The following is an 18,955-nucleotide window of genomic DNA, read 5'->3' on the forward strand; positions in this document are numbered from 1 at the left end:
CATGGTTCTAGTGAGAGCTCTCTTCCTGGCTTGCAGATGACTGCCTTCTCACCCTGCCCTCATGTGGCAGAGATAGAGAGAGAGCACGGTCTCCGGTGTCTCTTCTTATAAAGGCACTAATCCCATTATGAGGATCACACCCTCATAATCTCATCTAACCCTAACTATTTACCAAAGGCCCATCCCCAAATGGGGTTAGGGCTTCAATACACGAATTAGGGTTTAGGACTTCAATATCTAGATTTGGTGGTGGTAGTTGGTGGGTGGAGTTGGGGGTACACAGTTCAGTCCATAGCCCTCTATTCCAAAATATACTTCTGACTACTTAAGTCCATCTCTATTCCTTGTCCTGTAGCCCAAGTCACTATTATTCCCCACATAGACTATTGCTAAAGTCTCCTAACCTGTCTCCTTGCTGCCCTTCTCTCTTCTTATGATCCATTCTCCATATAATGGCCAGTGTGAGTTTTTAAAACTGTAGAGTAGATTGTTACTCTCTTACTTAGAATCCTCAGTGGTTTCCCAAAACGCCTTCCCATGACCCTCAAGCCCCAGCCTCTCCTAGTGGCCTCTTCGTGAACACTCTCCCCTTTACTTACTATACTCCAGCCACACTGGCCCTCTTCCTGTTCCTTAAACACATCAAGCTAGTTCCTGCCTTGGGATGTTTTCCGTTGCTGTCTCTGTGCCATAGATCTTCACATAATTATCATTCAGTGTTAGATCAAACATCACCTTTTCAGAGGCCATCTTTGGAGATCCGTCTAAAATAACTCCCTTTCCTCTCCTGTCTTCCCCCTTACCCTATTACTCTCTATCACATTGGGGTGGCAGTATTGCATAATGGTTAAGAAAATGAAATCTGTAGGCAAACTACTCTATGCCATTACCAGCTGTGTGACTTTGGTCAGCTTACCTAACCTTTCTGTGCATAACTTTTCTCATGGGTAAAGTGGGATTGATGTACAGCTTAAATGAATTAACGCACAGTAAATACTCAGCACGTGTTAGCTGCTATTACTACCTTGTTTTATTTTTTTCATGGAATTTACCATTATCTGAATTTATCTTTATTCATTTATATATCATCTATCTCTCCCCTTATGGCCGCCGCCACCTGCCACCTCCCCTCCAAGACATGAGGTCTGTGAGAGCAGGAAATTTATCTTGTTTTGTTTGCTGTAATATTTCCCCAGTCTCTAGAGCAGAGGCTGGCATATAGTGAGCATTTCTAAAGTATATGCTGACTAACTAAATGAACAAGAAACAATTGTCAGAAAAGCCTCAGAGTAACCAGGGAAGTGTAGAGTCATTTAGCTCATACCCAGCTTCACACACAGTAGATTGAAACTTATTTGTTGGTGGTGGCACAGGGCACTTCAAAAAACAAAAGTAACATTCCTAGCACTAAGCTACTAGCACCTCCTCAATCACTTAAAAAGAAAAGTTTTATTTGGGCCCCTCAAAGAACCCACTTTTCTGCAATGACTGTTATCTTTTTCCTCCTTCTTTTCTTAGCGGTCAGCACTGTGCATGGCTCAGAAAAGGTGTGTCAAATATCCGTGGAATAAACATAGTCTGTAACATAAGGTTGTAAGTTCTATAACATTTGTATAGTGTTTACAGTTTACAAAGCAGGCCAATATTCCTTACAACGTGGGTATCATGATGCCTGTGGTCGACTTTAAATTTCTTCAGGACAGTGTAATATTCTGTGTGGGTCATTTGATTGAAGCTATGCCCTGGAAGCTGCTGGCATTCTAGTAATTAGGAATCCACACTCCAGGAGTAGTTAGCTAGCATCATACCAGAAAGGTCACATTCCAGAGATGGAGCTACAAATACTTTAGTCACCTTGATCTCTGATGACACTGGATGTTTTGCTAATTATCAGAGTGAGTGCCAGAAATGGCTTTTGATTGGCAAAAATAACAGCTTATTAATTATCATGATGAATACTAGAGATGAGCTCTCAAAAGAATGCTTTCCACTCCTGAATAAACAGGGTGAGCACTAAAAATTCGAGTCCTCAGCCTTTGGAGATGCCATCTGAGGCTTCATCGCTATTGGTCCTGGCTCTACCACGGGTCTGGAAGATTTCTGGTTGCCAGATGCTGGCGGAAACTATGATGATAACAGAATCCTGCCTCTGCAGCCCTGTACTTCTGTTTCTCAGCTTTCTAGCGCAAGGTGGTGGTCAAACCATTTACAACTGCACCCTCCAATACTGTAATCTTTATCTACATGTGAATTTTGAGCATTCATATATGGTCAGTTTAAGTTGTAAAACATACATATCAGATTTTGAAGACAGTACAAAAAATGTAAAATATCTCATTAATAATTTTTTATTTTGGGTACATGTTTAAATGACAACCTTCTGGCTATGTGTTAAAATATAATACTAAAATTGACCCCACCTCATTCTTTTTACAGTTTTGTTGCTGTTGTTGTTGTCGTCTTTGTTTTTTTGGCTGCACCAGGTGGCATGCAGGATCTTAGTTCCCCCACCAGGTATGGAAGCCGTACCCCCTTGCAGTGTGAGCTCAGAGCCTTAACCACTGGACCACCAAGGAAGCCCCTCTTTTTATTTTTACTGTTTTAAATATGGCTACCAGAAAATTTTAAATTACATATGTGGCTCAAATTCTATTTCTATAGGACAGTGCTGACCTAGGAAGGAGAGCTCGACTTTCAACAAGCTAATAGGACAGATTAAATACTATTTGTGCCTGCTTTCTAATAAATATTCATTTCTGAATAAGGGACAAAATTGGGTTTGATATTTGCTTTCACTTAATCTAGTGAAGAAATTGTGGGATCCTTATCCATACTGTAACAGACCAGAAAGAATTTAAAACTTTTAGGTGATCAAATGATTTAGGTCAGCTGTGAACTGTGAGGTTGTAAAAGCGTTAAATAGTAGCGATGACTACTACTAAGCTCATATGCAAGATAACAGAGAAAATATACTGGGTTTGAGCCATGTAGTTTTAAAACTATCACGTATATTCATTCTATTCGCACAACACCCTATTAAGTAGAAACCATCAATATTAATAATAAGTACTATTAATATTAATAGTCCCAATTTGACTCTCCGCTGGTTTAAGCATAGCTTCAGATTTCCCATTTGAAAGGGCTTCAGCCGGAATCACTTCTACCTCTGCCAGCTTCAGCTGCGGATCCGTACGACTTCCGCCCACGCAGCGCAGCCAATCAAGGCTGCGGGGTGAGCGACGTCACTCTCCCAAAAGTCCTCGCCAATTCCCAGAGTACTCCTATTCTCCGTCCCGCCCCTTTTCTATTTGTCAGAGGCGACCGGCGGCCATTTTGGGTTCGGGCGGAAATCCAGTTAAGACCGTGCGGTTAAAAGCCTGAAAATTAAAATCAAGGCAAACTTGCAGGTTCAACTCAGACCGCAAGAGAAGAGACATCGTCACTGACCAACTAGGCGGCTGGGGACAGAGAGTGAACCGCAGGGCCGGCACCGCCGCCCATACTCAAGATGGCACCGGCCTGAGACTCACCGGCGCGGCCGCCCCATCTCGGTTCCGGGTTCTTTTGCCCCAGTGGTGGCGTTGTAGGGCTGAAGGCTGGCATCCTGTCCGGCTTCCAGACCCGTCTCTATGGTGCCGGAGAGACCGGACCTCAGAAGATTGTGGGTGTAGTGGCCAGAGTATCACGGGGGAGGCAAAGGTGGTTGGTGTCAGCAGGGGGCGAAGAGGGGACCGAAGCTAAGATCCTCGGCCGCCTCCCCCGCCGCCCTCCCGCAGGTAACAGGGAGCCCCGCGCTCCGTCCTCCGTCAGTGCAGGCCTGGGCCGCTGGGGAGGGGGCCGGGCCGGGAGCGAGGCGCGGGGGGGGTGGGGGGAACGCGCGCCCCGCTCGCGGGTCCGCGCTTGGGGCCCGCTCGGGGGCGAGCTCGGCGTGGCGTCGCTGCCGGTTGAGCTCTGCTTCCCACCTCCGCGCAGTCTCCTCCTGCTTTTTGCGGGGCGCCCTGCTAAGCTGGGCTTCGCGGGCGGCCCCCGCCCGGGGTGGCGCTGGCGGCCGGAGCTATCGAAGGAAGCCGCGGAGCCCGGCCTCGCGGGCAGGTGTGGAAGGTGAGGGGCCAGCTAAGCGGGAGCGCCGCCACCGCCCCTCAGAGACCCAGGGGAGTCGCGGTCGGACCCCCGCTGGCCCCCAGCCCCCGCCCCCCGGGGGGGGCGAGTGTGCGCGGCGGGGCCGAGCTGCGGGGAGCCTGGGGTTGCGCCCGCGCTGGGATGCTGCCTTCATTCTCGATCCGAGACCAGTGCCAGGCCCCCAGAGGCCCAGTTGGTTCCTGTCTTTGGGTAGTGCATTTTGTTTAGAATGAAGATGAAACAGTTCTGGGAAAATCGTATGTAGGAAACCGTGTGAATACTTAGAGTTGGGTCCTGAATTGTGGAATCCCTGTTACTGCTCTTTTTAAGGACCCGTGTGCATACCCACATAACATCCCATGTCTTAGCTGAAATCATACTTAGTTCTTTCAGTACGCAAAGGCTTCATAATGTATTGCCGGACTGAGTTCAATATAGGGAATATATACGTGAAACAGATCAAAGCAAAGGGCCCGAAGTAATGTTATCACTAGATAACGAAATACCAATCAATACCGGGTGTCCTTTGAACTCACAGTGCAAGCCCTTATCGTTGGAACTTCCAAGCTGAGGGAGCTAGGATAACGATCATCTCGATTACTTGCTGTGAAAAGAACAGAGGGAGATAGAGTTCCCCAGAGGACACTGATTTCTTAGTTTAGTGTATGAGTTGTGCAGTGACCTAGACAAGGGCTTTTAATCCCACAGGTGGCCCAGAAACTTGATGTACTGCCCAAGGAAGCAAAAGGATGGAGGAAGATAGGTGAACAACATTTTAAAGAGAAGACCATCATGCGTATTCAAGTCAGAAACTGTGTACCCCACATTTTATTATAGAGAGTGGAGATGGTAAATTCTGCAAAATACCCATGCTAATATTAAAATATCCTTTTCTGCCTTTTTGTAACTTTTTAATTTCAAAGTTAAACGATTTGGTGTTTTCCCTTTTACTCCTCAAGACAAAAAAAGATAGTATTTTGGAAGTCCAGGTGTTATTGTTTATCAGTATTACATTTCAGTAAGTCCATTTAGCTGAATTATCATTTTTAAAGCACTGTTGATAGCAACCGTTTTTGTGCCTCTTAGGGTACAGTTTTGTGAAGTTAAGAATTACTGCTTTAAGGCCATCAAATTGCAGTCAACAGCACATCTTTTTGTTTCCCCCCTAACGAAGTTTGCACTGGACATAGGCTATAACCCAGCTACTCTGTAAGCATTGCACGGATGGTATCAGTAGACTTCTGTCAACAGTAATCATGCTTTCAAACCAATAAAATGTCAGCCTTTTGAGTTCTCACAAAGAAGGGGTTCATTCCTTTCAATTTTTAAGTGGCATTTCTTGGGGTCTTAGACCCAAATACATACTGCTAAGAAAAACTGCCAGTTTTAACCTCTTCCTAAAGCTTTTATAACCCTAAATTGTTAATGATCTTATAGTGGAATTCAGAATATTAAATGAAAGGTTAATAGGTGTTGTAAGGCCCAGTATTCCCACAAGAAGGTATTTTGCTATTTAGAAATGACTAAGTTCATTGAATGTCCATTGCTGTACCTCTGCTGACTGCCATTCATTCAGCCAGAGCCTGCCCCTGACTCTTAGGACCATTTTATCTCCTTTGGAGATTAATATTAAAGCTAAGTGAATGGCATGATTTTCTGCCAAGAAGATTATTTTCTTGCAGCAATTCCTTATGTGTGGATTTTGGAAAGCTGTATTTTGTGGCTAAGAGAGAGAAGGAAGTTAGACTAGCTTCAGATATACACTTTTCAAAGTAGGACTTCTCTAGTGCCTTCCTTTAGTCTGACTGGTTTTTCAGACAAGAGGAGTTAAAAAGAACTCCTGCTTATGAAATGGCAGTTGGTTTCAAAGAACATGGACCCATTCAGGCTACCTCAGGTATGCCTCAGGCTGCCCATGATTGTAAGGGTGGCAGTGAGGCAGTGGATTTGAAGCTGGGCTTCTTGTAGCCTCGAGTTGGAGTAGTAATGTGACGCTCTAAATCTAAGTTACTCTCCCAGTGTTTGCTTTTCCTTCTCCTGCTGCCAGCTGGCTTCCTCTGTACTTGCCAGGTTTCTGCTTTTACATGGCTTTGGCTTGCCATAGCCCTGACTCTACCTTATGGCCTCCTTTTACCTTCAGCTGTGCTGCTAACAGACAAAAATACCTCTTGTTCATTCAGATTCCTGGGGCAGACAGTGACTGTCCAGCTTAGCTCTTCATCTGGGTCATGGGTCCTAGAGATGGCTCATGTGTGATTAGACTGCCCTTTGGCCCAGGGTAGGCACCTGAGCCATAAACTGTGCCCAAGAAGAAGGCAGGTGCTAAAACATGACCCTCCCGACTGGGGTGGGAGTGGGAGGTTGCTGCAGGCGCCACACCACCTCCAGAACAGGGGAATTAACGGTAATTGCTTTTCTCCAAGATCCTACATAAATGCTAATTTTATTTGTAGTCCCAGTAGAAAGGTGAGTGTTAGATACACAGGTGACCCTTGAACAACATGGGTTTGAACTGCACACGTCCATTTACACGCAGATTTTTTTCAATAAATATGCACTGCAGTACTTCACGGTCTGCAGTTGGTTGAATCCCCTGCGTTGGTTGAATCCACAGATGTGGAACTGCAGGTGTGGAGGATCAGCTGTAAAGTTACACTCACACTTTTGACTGAGAGGGTGCTGGTGCCCTTAACCCCTGCGTTTTTTAAGGGTCAACTGTAGTTGAGATACTTTTTAATACTGTTTTTCGTTTGTTTGTTTTTTTACTTCTCTCTATCATTCTTAAGAAAGAGAAATTGCTTGGTAGGTAGGAACTCAGTGAATCTGTTACAAATCCAGCTTAGTCCTTATCCTCAGAAACATTCTTGGGTTTTAAAAAAAAAAAACATCAATTTTAGGTAGCTTTAGCCCTTATACGTGTTGTGTTCCTTATTCAGTGACGTATGTGGGTCTGTAGGCCCTTGAAATTCTCTGTTTGGGGTATCTGTTTTGAGCAGCATTACATACTCTGATAACCTAGTAAGCGTTGTATGGAACTTCACCAAAGTGGAAAAAAGTTCAAGTAGAAGGTCAGTATATAATGATTCTTGGGTTTATATTTACCCAAAGGATACAGATTTTAAACTGAATTTTTTAAAGAGCCACATAGAATTTTGGGCTGTTTTTTAGAACTAGCAACTTGTTTCCCACACTGCCAGAGTTAGTAAGAACTCTTTTTATCTTTTATTTTTTAAATAATGGTAAAGCCAGAACTGAAAACTGACTGCCACCAACTTTTCAGACATGTGTTGTTTGGCCTATACAGGTTTAAAAACATTTGAGCCAATGTTGGAAAATAGGAAATTTCCACATAACTCTTCAGGCTCTTGGCTCTGTACGGTAAATGGTGTGACCTGCCAACTCTGAAATGGCAGTCCTGGTTGGAACCTTGTGATGGTGGCTCCCGTCAGAGTGCAAGCCCAGTCAGTAGGTGCCTGTGCACACAGTAGGCCTTTTGCTGTTCCACCAATACTGCTGCGCTGCTGTGCATTGTCTTTTGTAACCATGTGAGTTTGTATCCCTGTTGTAAAGAAAGATATGCTCTTTTATGGAAGATTTGGGAGGTGCAGGCAAATGTATGTCTGTGTTTATATATATATATATATATATATGTGTGAATCATCCATGATCTGATGCCCACAACAAACCTCTGTTAATACTTTACATATTTTTTTCTAGTCTGTGTGTGTGTGTGTATGCACGTGTATGTATATATATAGATAGCTGTAGCTATATAGATCACTCATCACTATAATCATAATCCAAATACCGAATATATCCATTCTCCCCAAAGTTTCCTTATACCCCTTTGTAATCCTTTCCTCTCCTGTGGCCCCTCTAACTGCCCTCACCCCAGGCAACCACTGATCTATTTTCTGTCATTATATAGTAGTTTGCATTTTCTGGAATCTCATGTACGTGTGGGTTGTCTTTTTAAAATTTTATTTATTTATTTATTTATGGCTGTGTTGGGTCTTCGTTTCTGTGCGAGGGCTTTCTCTAGTTGCGGCAAGTGGGGGCCACTCTTCATCGCGGTGCGCGGGCCTCTCACTATCGCGGCCTCTCTTGTTGCGGAGCACAGGCTCCAGACGCGCGGGCTCAGTAGTTGTGGCTCACGGGCCTAGCTGCTCCGCGGCATGTGGGATCTTCCCAGACCAGGGCTCGAACCCGTGTCCCCTGCATTGGCAGGCAGATTCTCAACCACTGCGCCACCAGGGAAGCCCCGGGTTGTCTTTTTAACATTTGAGATTATACAATTTTACATTTTCCCCTTTTTAGCCTAACTCTGAAGACAGTTACAGGATTGTACTTTTTCTTATGTTTATTGTCATTTGCGTTCAATGAGTAGTCTGTTTCCTTTCCCATTAATCCACAGGTGTTTTAGTGTTTTCTTGGTTTATATGCACTCTCCATTTGTTAACATGTTTTTCATCATTGTTAGAAATATTCTCCAGTTCGTATTGTTTTCCTTATAATTATAGGTTATTTTAGACATGCAGAAGTTCATCATCTTTGAGTGATCAAGTTTTGCAACACTTTCCTCTGCGAGGCAGGACATGAGTGGTTTTAGGGAGCAAGACAGTTCTCACTCTATTGATCGCCTTTCCACTGTGAAAATTCTGCGTGTGCGCAGTGGGGGGTTGGGAGCAGCGGTAACTGCTTGTGTCTGTTTGATTAAGTGTATTTTCTCTAGAGCTGAAAGTTGTTAATTGACAAGCATTGCAGGTAACTTGCTGAACATTTACTACTTCTGTTGTCAAACAGCCTACTTTATGAGGGTTGTAGGAACTAGTAGGTTTGAGTGCCTGGGTCTGGGTACTCGGCTATCTCTGGCTCATGTCTCAGATAGAGACTCAATGTTAGGAAATGTTTTCTGTTTTCTTTCAGGTCTGCTTGGCTTTGAGGAGGAGCTGCAGCACCCCTGCCTCACGGCCTAAGGGATGGGCTCAGAGAACAGCGCTTTGAAGAGCTATGCCCTGAAGGAACCACCGTTCACCTTACCCTCTGGACTTGCTGTTTACCCCGCTGTATTGCAGGATGGCAAATTCGCTTCGGTTTTTGTGTATAAGAGAGAAAACGAAGACAAGGTTAATAAAGCTGCCAAGGTACTGTAATAGGTGACTACCTAATAGTACTTTTTACTGTCGTCTTGTTTTCTATTAAAATATGAAATTAATAAACTTCAAAGGGGGTAGGTCATAAGGAATAGTATTTTTATTCATGTCCTTTAAAAACATAGTTGCCCTTACTTCATGGGAATGTCTCTAACTTGCACGACAAGGTCAAGTACCATAGGTAAGCCAAAAGCTTTATGCAACTCAGCGTGATAGCTCTTATCATCCTATTTTATTTTTTTAGTGAGAAAGTTTGGGAGGTGATTTCACATGGCTCATAGAAGATAAAGGGACTTAATCTAGCTTAGCAAAAATGCTGTAAGTATGGACATTTTAATCGGTGTATTGATGATGGACCTGGAAATTAAATATTTTAGGAACTGTAGCTACTGTTTTTTCTTTTCCTGAGGCATTGTGATGCTCCCAGAAAGAATGTGAAACTGGAATGTGGGACTGGATGCCCCAGAAAGAATGTGACCTGGGCTCTAGTTCTTGTGGAGAGAGCTTAGAGCATTAACTTCTGGCGGCTTCAGTTTCCTCCTGCCTCACACCTTCTAAGTGCTCCTCCTGGTAAAGGATGCCAGTGCCATGCTGGCTGACCTACTGTCAGGGGACCCTGGCCTCTTATTAGAAAAAGTGATTCCTCCTTGGAATATAATTCAAGAAAACAGCCCTAAGTGTCTTTTCAAATTTAGTGAAAACAAAGGTATTAGGTGATATTTCCTTGGATAGCTAGCTGCTTCTTTGGGTATTCAGGCATTCAGATTATCTTCAGGAAGGTTCTAAAAAGGCACGCATTAATTAACTCTTCGTTGTTTACTATGGCAGGCATACTTTTCAGATTGATTTGGTATCTTTATTTTGTTAGAGTTATGATCTATGTACCTTGAGTCACTTTGTACTATCAACAAGAATGAAACATTGATATCTATTTCATAGGTCTGTTTAAATGGTTTGTACCTTTTTTTTATGATTATAAAGGGCTATGTTATAATATGTAATGTTAGTAATATAATTTTGGCATTTTGTTTGTCACACCGGTTCATTATTTGATGTCTCTGATCAGGCATGAAGTTAACAGTTGTAAGGTGGTTCCTGAGGAAAACGTTCCTCTCAGGATGCATTTTCCATTAATGGACTGTGGTAAAAAGTATAGCTGGCTGTTGTATTGCTAAGTAATTGTGCTTTTTGGTAAGACTACGTGTTTGTCTCTTTTCCATCACAACTAGGAATTGTTAATAATTTTTTATTGTGATTTTGCAAAAGATAAAATGCCTTGCCTCCCTGTCTTATTAACTGTATGTGCAGTTAATATCTGACATACTTCCTGTTATTTTCATCTGATAAGGTTGCACATTTTTTTAGTAGTAATTTAGAGCGACTGTTACTAGTAAAGTACTAGCGATTTACAATTCTTAGGGTTTTTTTCATCATACCATAAGATTTTTGAAAATTACATTAATCTTTATGGTGTATGTACCAAGAAAGTAAAACAACACAGGTCAAAAAGGTTCTAAAGAATGGAGTTAGAGTCTGTCATACAGAGTGAAGTAAGTCAGAAAGAGAAAAACAAATACAGTATGCTAACACATATATATGGAATCTAAGGGAAAATAAAGGTCATGAAGAACCTAGTGGCAAGACGGGAATAAAGACACAGACCTACTAGAGGATGGACTTGAGGATATGGGGAGGGGGAGGGGTGAGATGTGACAGGGTGAGAGAGTGGCATGGACATATATACACTACTAAATGTAAAATAGATAGCTAGTGGGAAGCAGCCGCATAGCACAGGGAGATCAGCTCGGTGCTTTGTGACCACCTAGAGGGGTGGGATAGGGAGGGTGGGAGGGAGGGAGACGCAAGAGGGAAGAGATATGGGGACATATGTATATGTATAACTGATTCACTTTGTTATAAAGCAGAAACTAACACACCATTGTAAAGCAATTATACTCCAATAAAGATGTTTAAAAAAAAAAAAAAAGGTTCTAAAGGAAAGAAACAAAGACCTGCACTCAATGTTGGAGGACTTCCGTGCTGTAGGAATTGCAAAGCTTGAGAGGGAGGATTTTTTCCCCCCTTGGTATCTGTGCATGCTCTTCTGAGCCATGACTGAGCCTTTTCAAGTAGTTCATACTTGTCTCTTATGTTCTTCAGGCCATTATGTGGCTTTGAATACCTGAGCCATGAACCTGAGAAATCTGAAATGGCAACAAAATGATAAGGAGTTTAGATGTAGGTTACAGTACTTGAGAAATGTATGGCATTGCGTCAGGTTTTAGGAACTTGATTTCCGAGATACCTGAAGTATTAAAACACCATAGGTCGCTTGCCTCACTTTCTCTAGAGTTCAGGCTCCTAATTCTACCACTGATAGTTCTAATGACCGTTTCAAGCAGATATAGCAGTGTTTTCCCTACCAAATATTGTTAGGTAGCGATTGTACTCTTCCTCCACTGTTGTAAATAAAAAATAACAATCACAGCACACTGTTCAACCTCTGAAAAAAGACGAAATGCAAGTATAACCTTTGGCCACAAAACAACATCAGAAATACTTCAAGTCCATCATATCTTCTCATCTTATCTTGAATTCATTAGCTACAATAGTAGAACTTTCTCACTGGTGATTATGACTCATTTCTAACCAATAGCCTATAAGGAATGATAAATCCTGAGTCAGAACTTGGTTACTGCGGTTTGCTATAATATAATCTAAGTGCTTAGTTAGGGCTTCATGGTGAGTACAGGCTCAAAGAATGATTCCTGAGTGTCTTTATACCAAGCAGCCACGTCGGAGTAGGTATATAGATGCTATGTCAGTGCTCTGTTTAGTGCCTTAGGAGACATTATGCTCTTCTCCGTGATGGGTTCAGGCTGCTTTGTGGAAAGGTTGGTCAACATATTTGAGAACCACATTGTGTGGGCACGAGAAAGAGATAGAAGGGATGAATGCTGTGCTTGCATTCTGTTTGGAAAATGCTTTACTGCTCTTCCGTAAGTTGACATTTTCTTTCTGTTCCTCTCCCTCTCCAGCCCTTTGCTATGCTACTTACAACCCTCATTCCAGTAAATCAACTTCCCTACATCGTCAGCTTTTAAAAAATGATTTCCTTCCCCTCATGATCAAAATCTGGTTCTCTTACAAGGCTTCTAAGTGTCAGCGGCTCAGGAGAACTTGGGAGGTATTCCCCCCTCCCTCAGGTATGATAGGGTCACCAGGTGGAACTGGCCCTTTGCCAGCTCCCACCACAGTTTTCAGACTTCACAATCTCATCCTTTCTTCTCTAAATATCTGTCAAAGCCTCTTGTCTGAACTCCAGATCTATATTTCCACCTGCCTATTGAATATCTCCACCTGGGTATTCCAGCAGCACCCAAATGCAGGCTTTCCAACGTAGAAATCTTTTTTTTTTTTATTTTTTATTTTATATCTAAGTATAGCCGATTAATAATGTTGAGATAATTTCAGGTGCACAGCAAAGGGACTCAGCCATACATATCCGTGTATCCATTCTCCCCCAGACTCCCCTCCCATCCAGGCTGCCACATAACATTGAGCAGAGTTCCCTGTGCTATACAGTAGGTCCTTGTTGGTTATTTATTTTAAATATAGCAGTGTGTACATGTCATCAACTCGCTAACTATCCCTTCCCCACCCCTGGTAACCATAAGTTCTTTAAGTCTGTGAGTCTGTTTCTGTTTTGTAAATAAGTTCATTTGTATCATTTCTTTTCCAATTCCGCATATAAGGGATATCATACTATATTTCTCTTTCTTTGTCTGACTTCACTCAGTATGACAATTTCTAGGTCCATCCATGTTGCTGCAAATGGCATTATTTCATTCTTTTTAATGGCTGAGTAATATTCCATTGTATATATGTACCACATCTTCTTTATCCATTCCTCTGTCGATGGACATTTAGGTTGCTTCCATGTCTTGGCTGTTGTAAACAGTGCTGCAATGAACATTGGGGTGCATGTATCCTTTCGGACCATGTTTTTCTCCAGATACATGTCCAGGAGTGGGATTGCAGGGTCATATGGTAGCTCTGTTTTTAGTTTTTTAAGGAACAACGTAGAATTCTTTATTCCTTTCCCTTTCTGCATTTTATTCCTAGTTTATGATCTAACCTACAGGCAGTGGGCATTTAAAGACAGAACATACTTACCATCTTTATCTCAGATTTGCATCTTAAGGGTACAAGGAAGAATATTTCTCCCTGAAGATTCTTGCCCTCTAGTATAGGCATCTTGTTATTTTGTCATTATTTCTTTAACAGAGTAAAATTAAGGCTTTCTCCCTGTCTTAAAACTTGCAAGTGAATTTGATCTATAGTTAAGAACTACTACTTTGTGTTGTTTTCAAAGTGAAGTAGCAAATTAGAGGTAGAATGGTGATGAAAAGTTAAGCCCCTAAGGCTTGAATTAATTCTCTGGGTAGCTGAGTCATAACTGATTCCTGAAAAGTAAGGATAGTTTATATTCAAGACACACTTAACATCTCTGTGTGGGCGTAGATAAGTATACATATTGGCACATTATCTAGTACTACTCATATTTAATAATAAAGGTCCTTACTCAGAATCCTTTTTCAGAGACCAGCACCTAGTACAGTGAATGAGATGTGATAGGCATTCAGTAACTTTGGGACAAATGCTTTCAAGTCACTCTCATCTGACAGCAGTCACCTGTCTTCACCAGAACAAGAGCCATTTATGTCTTTAATTGATGTTCATTGAGAAAATATCCTAGTTACACTTAGCAAATACCTCTTGTTGTTCCCTCTGTTCTTTGGAGCAGCAGAAGCTTGGATCTATTTGATTCGAACTGCTAACCTTTCCTGTGAATCTGTGCATAATTTTTGCATAACATTGTGTGTGCCAAAGGGGAGTGACAAGTAAGGTTTTTGCTAAGTTAAGAGCTTTGTTCAGAATCATGCAAGAGTTATCCCATTCTTCATTCAACAAACAAGAAGTCACTTCGGATAAAGAATTTTGCTGGTCATGTAAAGTTAAAAGGATAAACAGAAGCAAAATAGAACATATTATTTATTAATCAGGTGAACATTTATTGACTGTGTATTTTCATGCCAGCACTGAACCAGGTAGCATTCCTTCTGACTTACTAGTCTGCCCTGAGTATTAGAAGGAGAATAAAAGAAGGTTTAAAACCAAAGGAGAATAATTAGAGCCCTAAGACACAAAAGCTGAATGAAGACTTTGTCCTGAACAGGCGAAAATGAAGTATTTCATGTTTGGCTTGCAAATTATTTGAAATGTTTCTTATAATGAAAATATGAAAGAGGCTGCATAATTTTACTTAGAGACCACAGCTCCAAAGATACCTGTAGGAAGTTCTCTTCATTTAACACACACGCATTCAACCAACCTGCTAGCACAATTCTTGGCTTATCTGGACCTTTGCTGTATTTATATGGGTATGTATGGATTGTTTTAAAAGCTGATATACAAATTAATGGTTTATAATTGCTAGTTAAAAAAATTTTCTTAACTCTTTGTTGTTTATTAGAGTAAATCAGGGGAGGGTAACAGCTTCCTTCTTAAGAATAAACAAAAAATCCTATTGGGGCTATCCCCAGAGTTGGCAAAATTTGAGATAAGAAAATAAATTGGGCAAATCAATCCACTCAGAAGATTCTCCTATGATCTTACCTGGGAGAAGTTTAATAGACAAGTGTGAGGTGACTGATGTAAAACTTGTACCAATGCTGGGTTATGGGCTCTTAAACTATCCCATGTTCTTCTGAGAAGACGTTTTGGAACATTTCAAACTAAGTGCTTATTTGTGAAAATGAAACCTGATATTATATTGGGGGCTGTTCTCCAAGGTCCTGATGAAATTTTCCATCAGTCTCCTCCCAATTTGATGATTGGTTTACAAGGCTTCCCCAATGTCCAGTGGATTGTACAGGGTAAAACTCGGAGATTTAAAGTCATGTAATTTCTTTTAGAAAAACTGGGTGATTTGTAAGGAAAACCACCAATCCAGCATTTAAGTTTTGCTGTAAATACATGATAAGATTATTACCTGGGTTGGGAATTTTGTCTTATGGATCTCCTAAGTTACTCAGGTCAAATTTTAGGGGGTAAACAGCATGGGTGGAGATTGGAAAAATCTGGATCTGGTAAGTCTGTTATAAAACCAACCAGGGAAGGAAAGCAACTCAACAGAATTAACCTCTTGTGTTCAGACACAAAATTGTTTTATATTTGTCATCCATCTGTGTATACTCTTTGTCTGCTAAGAAAATAGGACAAAGGAAAAAGGTGTGTGTTTTGGGGGAGAATACTCCATATTAGGAGGTTCTAAAGTGGGTTATCCATACCCTAGGGATTGCGCAGTATGATTCATTGCCATTTGGGGAAAATATATCAAGAATGTCTATTTAAGTTTACCTTTAATCTTTTATTTTGGTACTTTCTCTTTTTTTCCATTTATTTATTTTTGGCTGCGTTGGGTCTTCGTTGCTGCACATGGGCTTTCTCTAGTTGCAGCGAGCAGGAGCTGCTCTTCGTTGTGGTGCGCGGGCTTCTCATTGCGGTGGCTTCTCTTTGTTGAGGAGCATGGGCTCTAGGTGTGCGGGCTTCAGTAGTTGTGGCATGAGGGCTCAGTAGTTGTGGCTCGCGGGCTCAGTGGTTGTGGCGCATGGACTTAGTTGCTCTGTGGCATGTGGGATCTTCCCAGACCAGGGCTTGAACCTGTGTCCCCTGCATTGGCAGGCAGATTCTCAACCACTGCGCCACCAGGGAAGTCCTGGTACTTTCTATTTTGTGGGTGTTTTATAGTAGTATATGTATTTTATATATATAACGTATATATACAAAATATATATTATACGTTCATATAATATATATTATGCATAAGCTACATATTTAACCTTTTTACTGGTGTGAAATGTGTGAACAAAAACCTTTGACGATCACTTTTCTAGATGATAAAAAGATAGAAGTTTTAAAGATGGTGGAATATTTTAGTATTTTTTAGTATTCCATTTTAATTTATCTTGACTTGGGGTCTGTATTTCTTTATTTTTTTAAAATGGTTGCACTAAGGACTTCAGTATACATAACTAACTTTTAATAGTCTACTTTTGGTTAGTATTGTACCACAGTCAAATAAAATGTAGAAGCCTTGGAATCATATAGGTGTCTCCAGCCCCCAGCCCTGCCGTTCTTTGGTTACATATATATCAACTGTACGTGCACACTAGCACACAGGCATACATATACATCACACACATTGAAAATCTCACCAGGCAGTGTTAACAATATTTACTTTACGTAGGCATCTATACTTTAAATAAGAAGTAAAAAGTAGCCTTCAAATTTATCCTGAGGTTTATTATTTCTGATTTCTGATGCTCTTCCTTCACTCCTGAAGATCTAAGTTTCCCTTTGATATCATTTCCTCTTCAGCTTGAAGAACTTTAACATTTTTGTAGAGTGAATCTTGTAGCAACAACTTTTCTATTTTCCATGATCAAAAATGCCTTTATTTTGTCTTCTTTCCTAAAGGATATTTTTGCTAGATACAGAATTCAGGGTTGATCTTTTTTTTTTTTTCCTTTCATTGCTTTAAAGATAGTTCCCCTTTGTCTTTTGGACTCTGTTTTCTTATGAGAAATTAGTATCATTCAGTTTGTTATTTCTCTCCACCTGTGTTGTTTTTCTCTAGCTGCTTCCAACATTTTTTAATATATCTTTGATTTTCAGCAGTTTGATCATAATGTAGTACTATTTATCCTATTTGGTGTTCATTGAAGTTCTTAAACCTGTAAACTTAAGTATTTGGCCAAATTTGGGGAGTTTTCAGCCATTATATTTTTTAGCCCCAATTCTCTCTTCTTTCTTTTTCGGAACTCCAATTATATGCATTAAATTTTTTGTTATTGTCATCCAGGTTTCTAAAGCTCTGATCTTTTTTTTTTTTTTTTTAATACTTTTTCCTCTTTGTTCTTTAGATTGGTTAACAGCTTCAGGTTTACTGACTCTTGCCTCTGTCATCATCATTCTGTTTTTCAGTCCATCCATTTAATTTTTTATTTGTAATATTTTATTTTTAATTTCCAAAATTTCCATTTAGTTCTTTTATGTAACATTCATGTCTCTTCTGAGAACTTCTGTCTTACCACTTATCTCATAACTGTTTCCTTTACCTCCAGGGGGAATTGTTATAGTAGCTGCTTCAAATTCTTTCTGATAATTCTCTCTCTGGTCTATCTGGTGGTCAGTCTTGGGGTTGATATTTGTTGGTTGTCTTTTCACATTTTCATGGTTCTTTGTCAGTTGAGTGACTTTGGATTGCATTCTGGGCATTTTGAATGTCCTGTTGCATAGACCTTGGTTCTGCTGTAATCCTCTGGAGAATATTGATGTTTTTTGTTTGCAGGCAGTCAATCCCCTTCGGTTCAAGCTGCTGCTGCTGCTGCTTCTTTTTTTTTTAACTCTCCTACCACCCTTCCTGTGCATGGTAGTTCAAACCTTAGTTCATTTCTCAAAACTTTGCTGTGCTCATTTGGGTCTGTCCTGTGTGTGTTTGGTTCAGGGGTTAGTCTGAGACCTGCGTAGGTATACAGATAACTAGGGCATCTCCTTTTCCCTCCCTTAGCTCTCTCTCCTCTGGGGCAGCTTCCTCATACTCAGCCCTGCTTTGGTTCTCCTGGCCAGAAAGATGGCAAGGTTTGTCTCAGAGTTTTAGCCACCTTTGCTGCACTGCTCTGCACCTGGGGACTGCCTTCAGTGCACAGCTGTGAGAAGGGACATTCCCTGAACCAGGAAACTCCCCCCAGTGGGTGACTCCCCTCCAGAATCCACGTGTTTTTGTTTACTTTTCAGAGTTCTTAGGTAGTTGTTTTTGGCACTTTGTTAGGAGTTTATAGCAGTAATCATTGGAGATCTAGGCTCTTGGGGGGCTTACCCTCCCATAATGGAACTGGAATTCTCTGTAGAGTAATGTAAATGTTGGTAAAGTGAATACTGTCAGAGCAAGTCACGTATTCTTCTCTGCCTTTTTTGAAACTTGAGGGGGTAGGTGGGAGAGGTAAGGAGCTGGAAAAGACCTTAAATGTAAGAATACATTTTCTGACTTGACTACAATGTTAATGAAACTATAGTTAATCTTGTTTTGAGTCATTAACTTCACCAACTCTTCTGTTTATATTTTTAAAGCACTTGAAGACACTTCGTCACCCATGCTTGCTAAGATTTTTATCTTGCACTGTGGAAGCAGATGGTATTCATCTTGTCACTGAGCGAGTGCAGCCTCTGGAAGTGGCTTTGGAAACATTGTCTTCTGCAGAGGTCTGTGCTGGGATCTATGATATATTGCTGGCTCTTATCTTCCTTCATGACAGAGTAAGTAACCTGGACACAGTCCGCCTCACAGGCTTTCATGTAGACCAGGGGTGGGGTGGTGGGAGGAGGCTGACGCATGGGGTAGTGCTGGTGAATTACGGTATCTGTAGAAATCATAAGTTACTATTCTTATCAGAAGCCTACCTGAGGGAAAACAGCATATAAGATGCTACAGACAGACAGGTGGTTTGGGGAACAGGCAACAAGTTCTTTGTCCCTGGGCAGTTATTTATAGAACTTTATTTCGGTTTACTGTAATCTCTCTCTAGTTTTGGATAAGTCTTTACATAAAAATAGCTACA

General features: G+C 41.3%; 1 protein-coding gene across 3 annotated transcripts in view; it reads left to right on the plus strand.

The window, feature by feature from the left end:
- The first annotated feature begins 3,408 nt into the window (after window positions 1–3,408).
- Window positions 3,409–18,955, plus strand: part of SCYL3 (SCY1 like pseudokinase 3) — a 40,174-nt gene continuing 24,627 nt past the window's right edge. For 2 of the 3 annotated variants that reach the window (XM_061183117.1, XM_061183120.1), the window contains exons 1-3: window positions 3,410–3,776; window positions 9,046–9,263; window positions 18,468–18,653. In XM_061183117.1, coding sequence (XP_061039100.1) covers window positions 9,099–9,263; window positions 18,468–18,653 — 351 coding nt within the window. In that variant the 5' untranslated portion in view covers window positions 3,410–3,776; window positions 9,046–9,098. Of the gene's footprint in view, window positions 3,777–9,045; window positions 9,264–18,467; window positions 18,654–18,955 lie in introns of all 3 variants that reach the window. The other variant, XM_061183118.1, reaches the window with a different exon arrangement.

The sequence above is a fragment of the Eubalaena glacialis genome, chromosome 3 (genome assembly GCF_028564815.1).
Source record: "Eubalaena glacialis isolate mEubGla1 chromosome 3, mEubGla1.1.hap2.+ XY, whole genome shotgun sequence".
In the NCBI taxonomy this organism is placed as follows: domain Eukaryota; kingdom Metazoa; phylum Chordata; class Mammalia; order Artiodactyla; family Balaenidae; genus Eubalaena; species Eubalaena glacialis.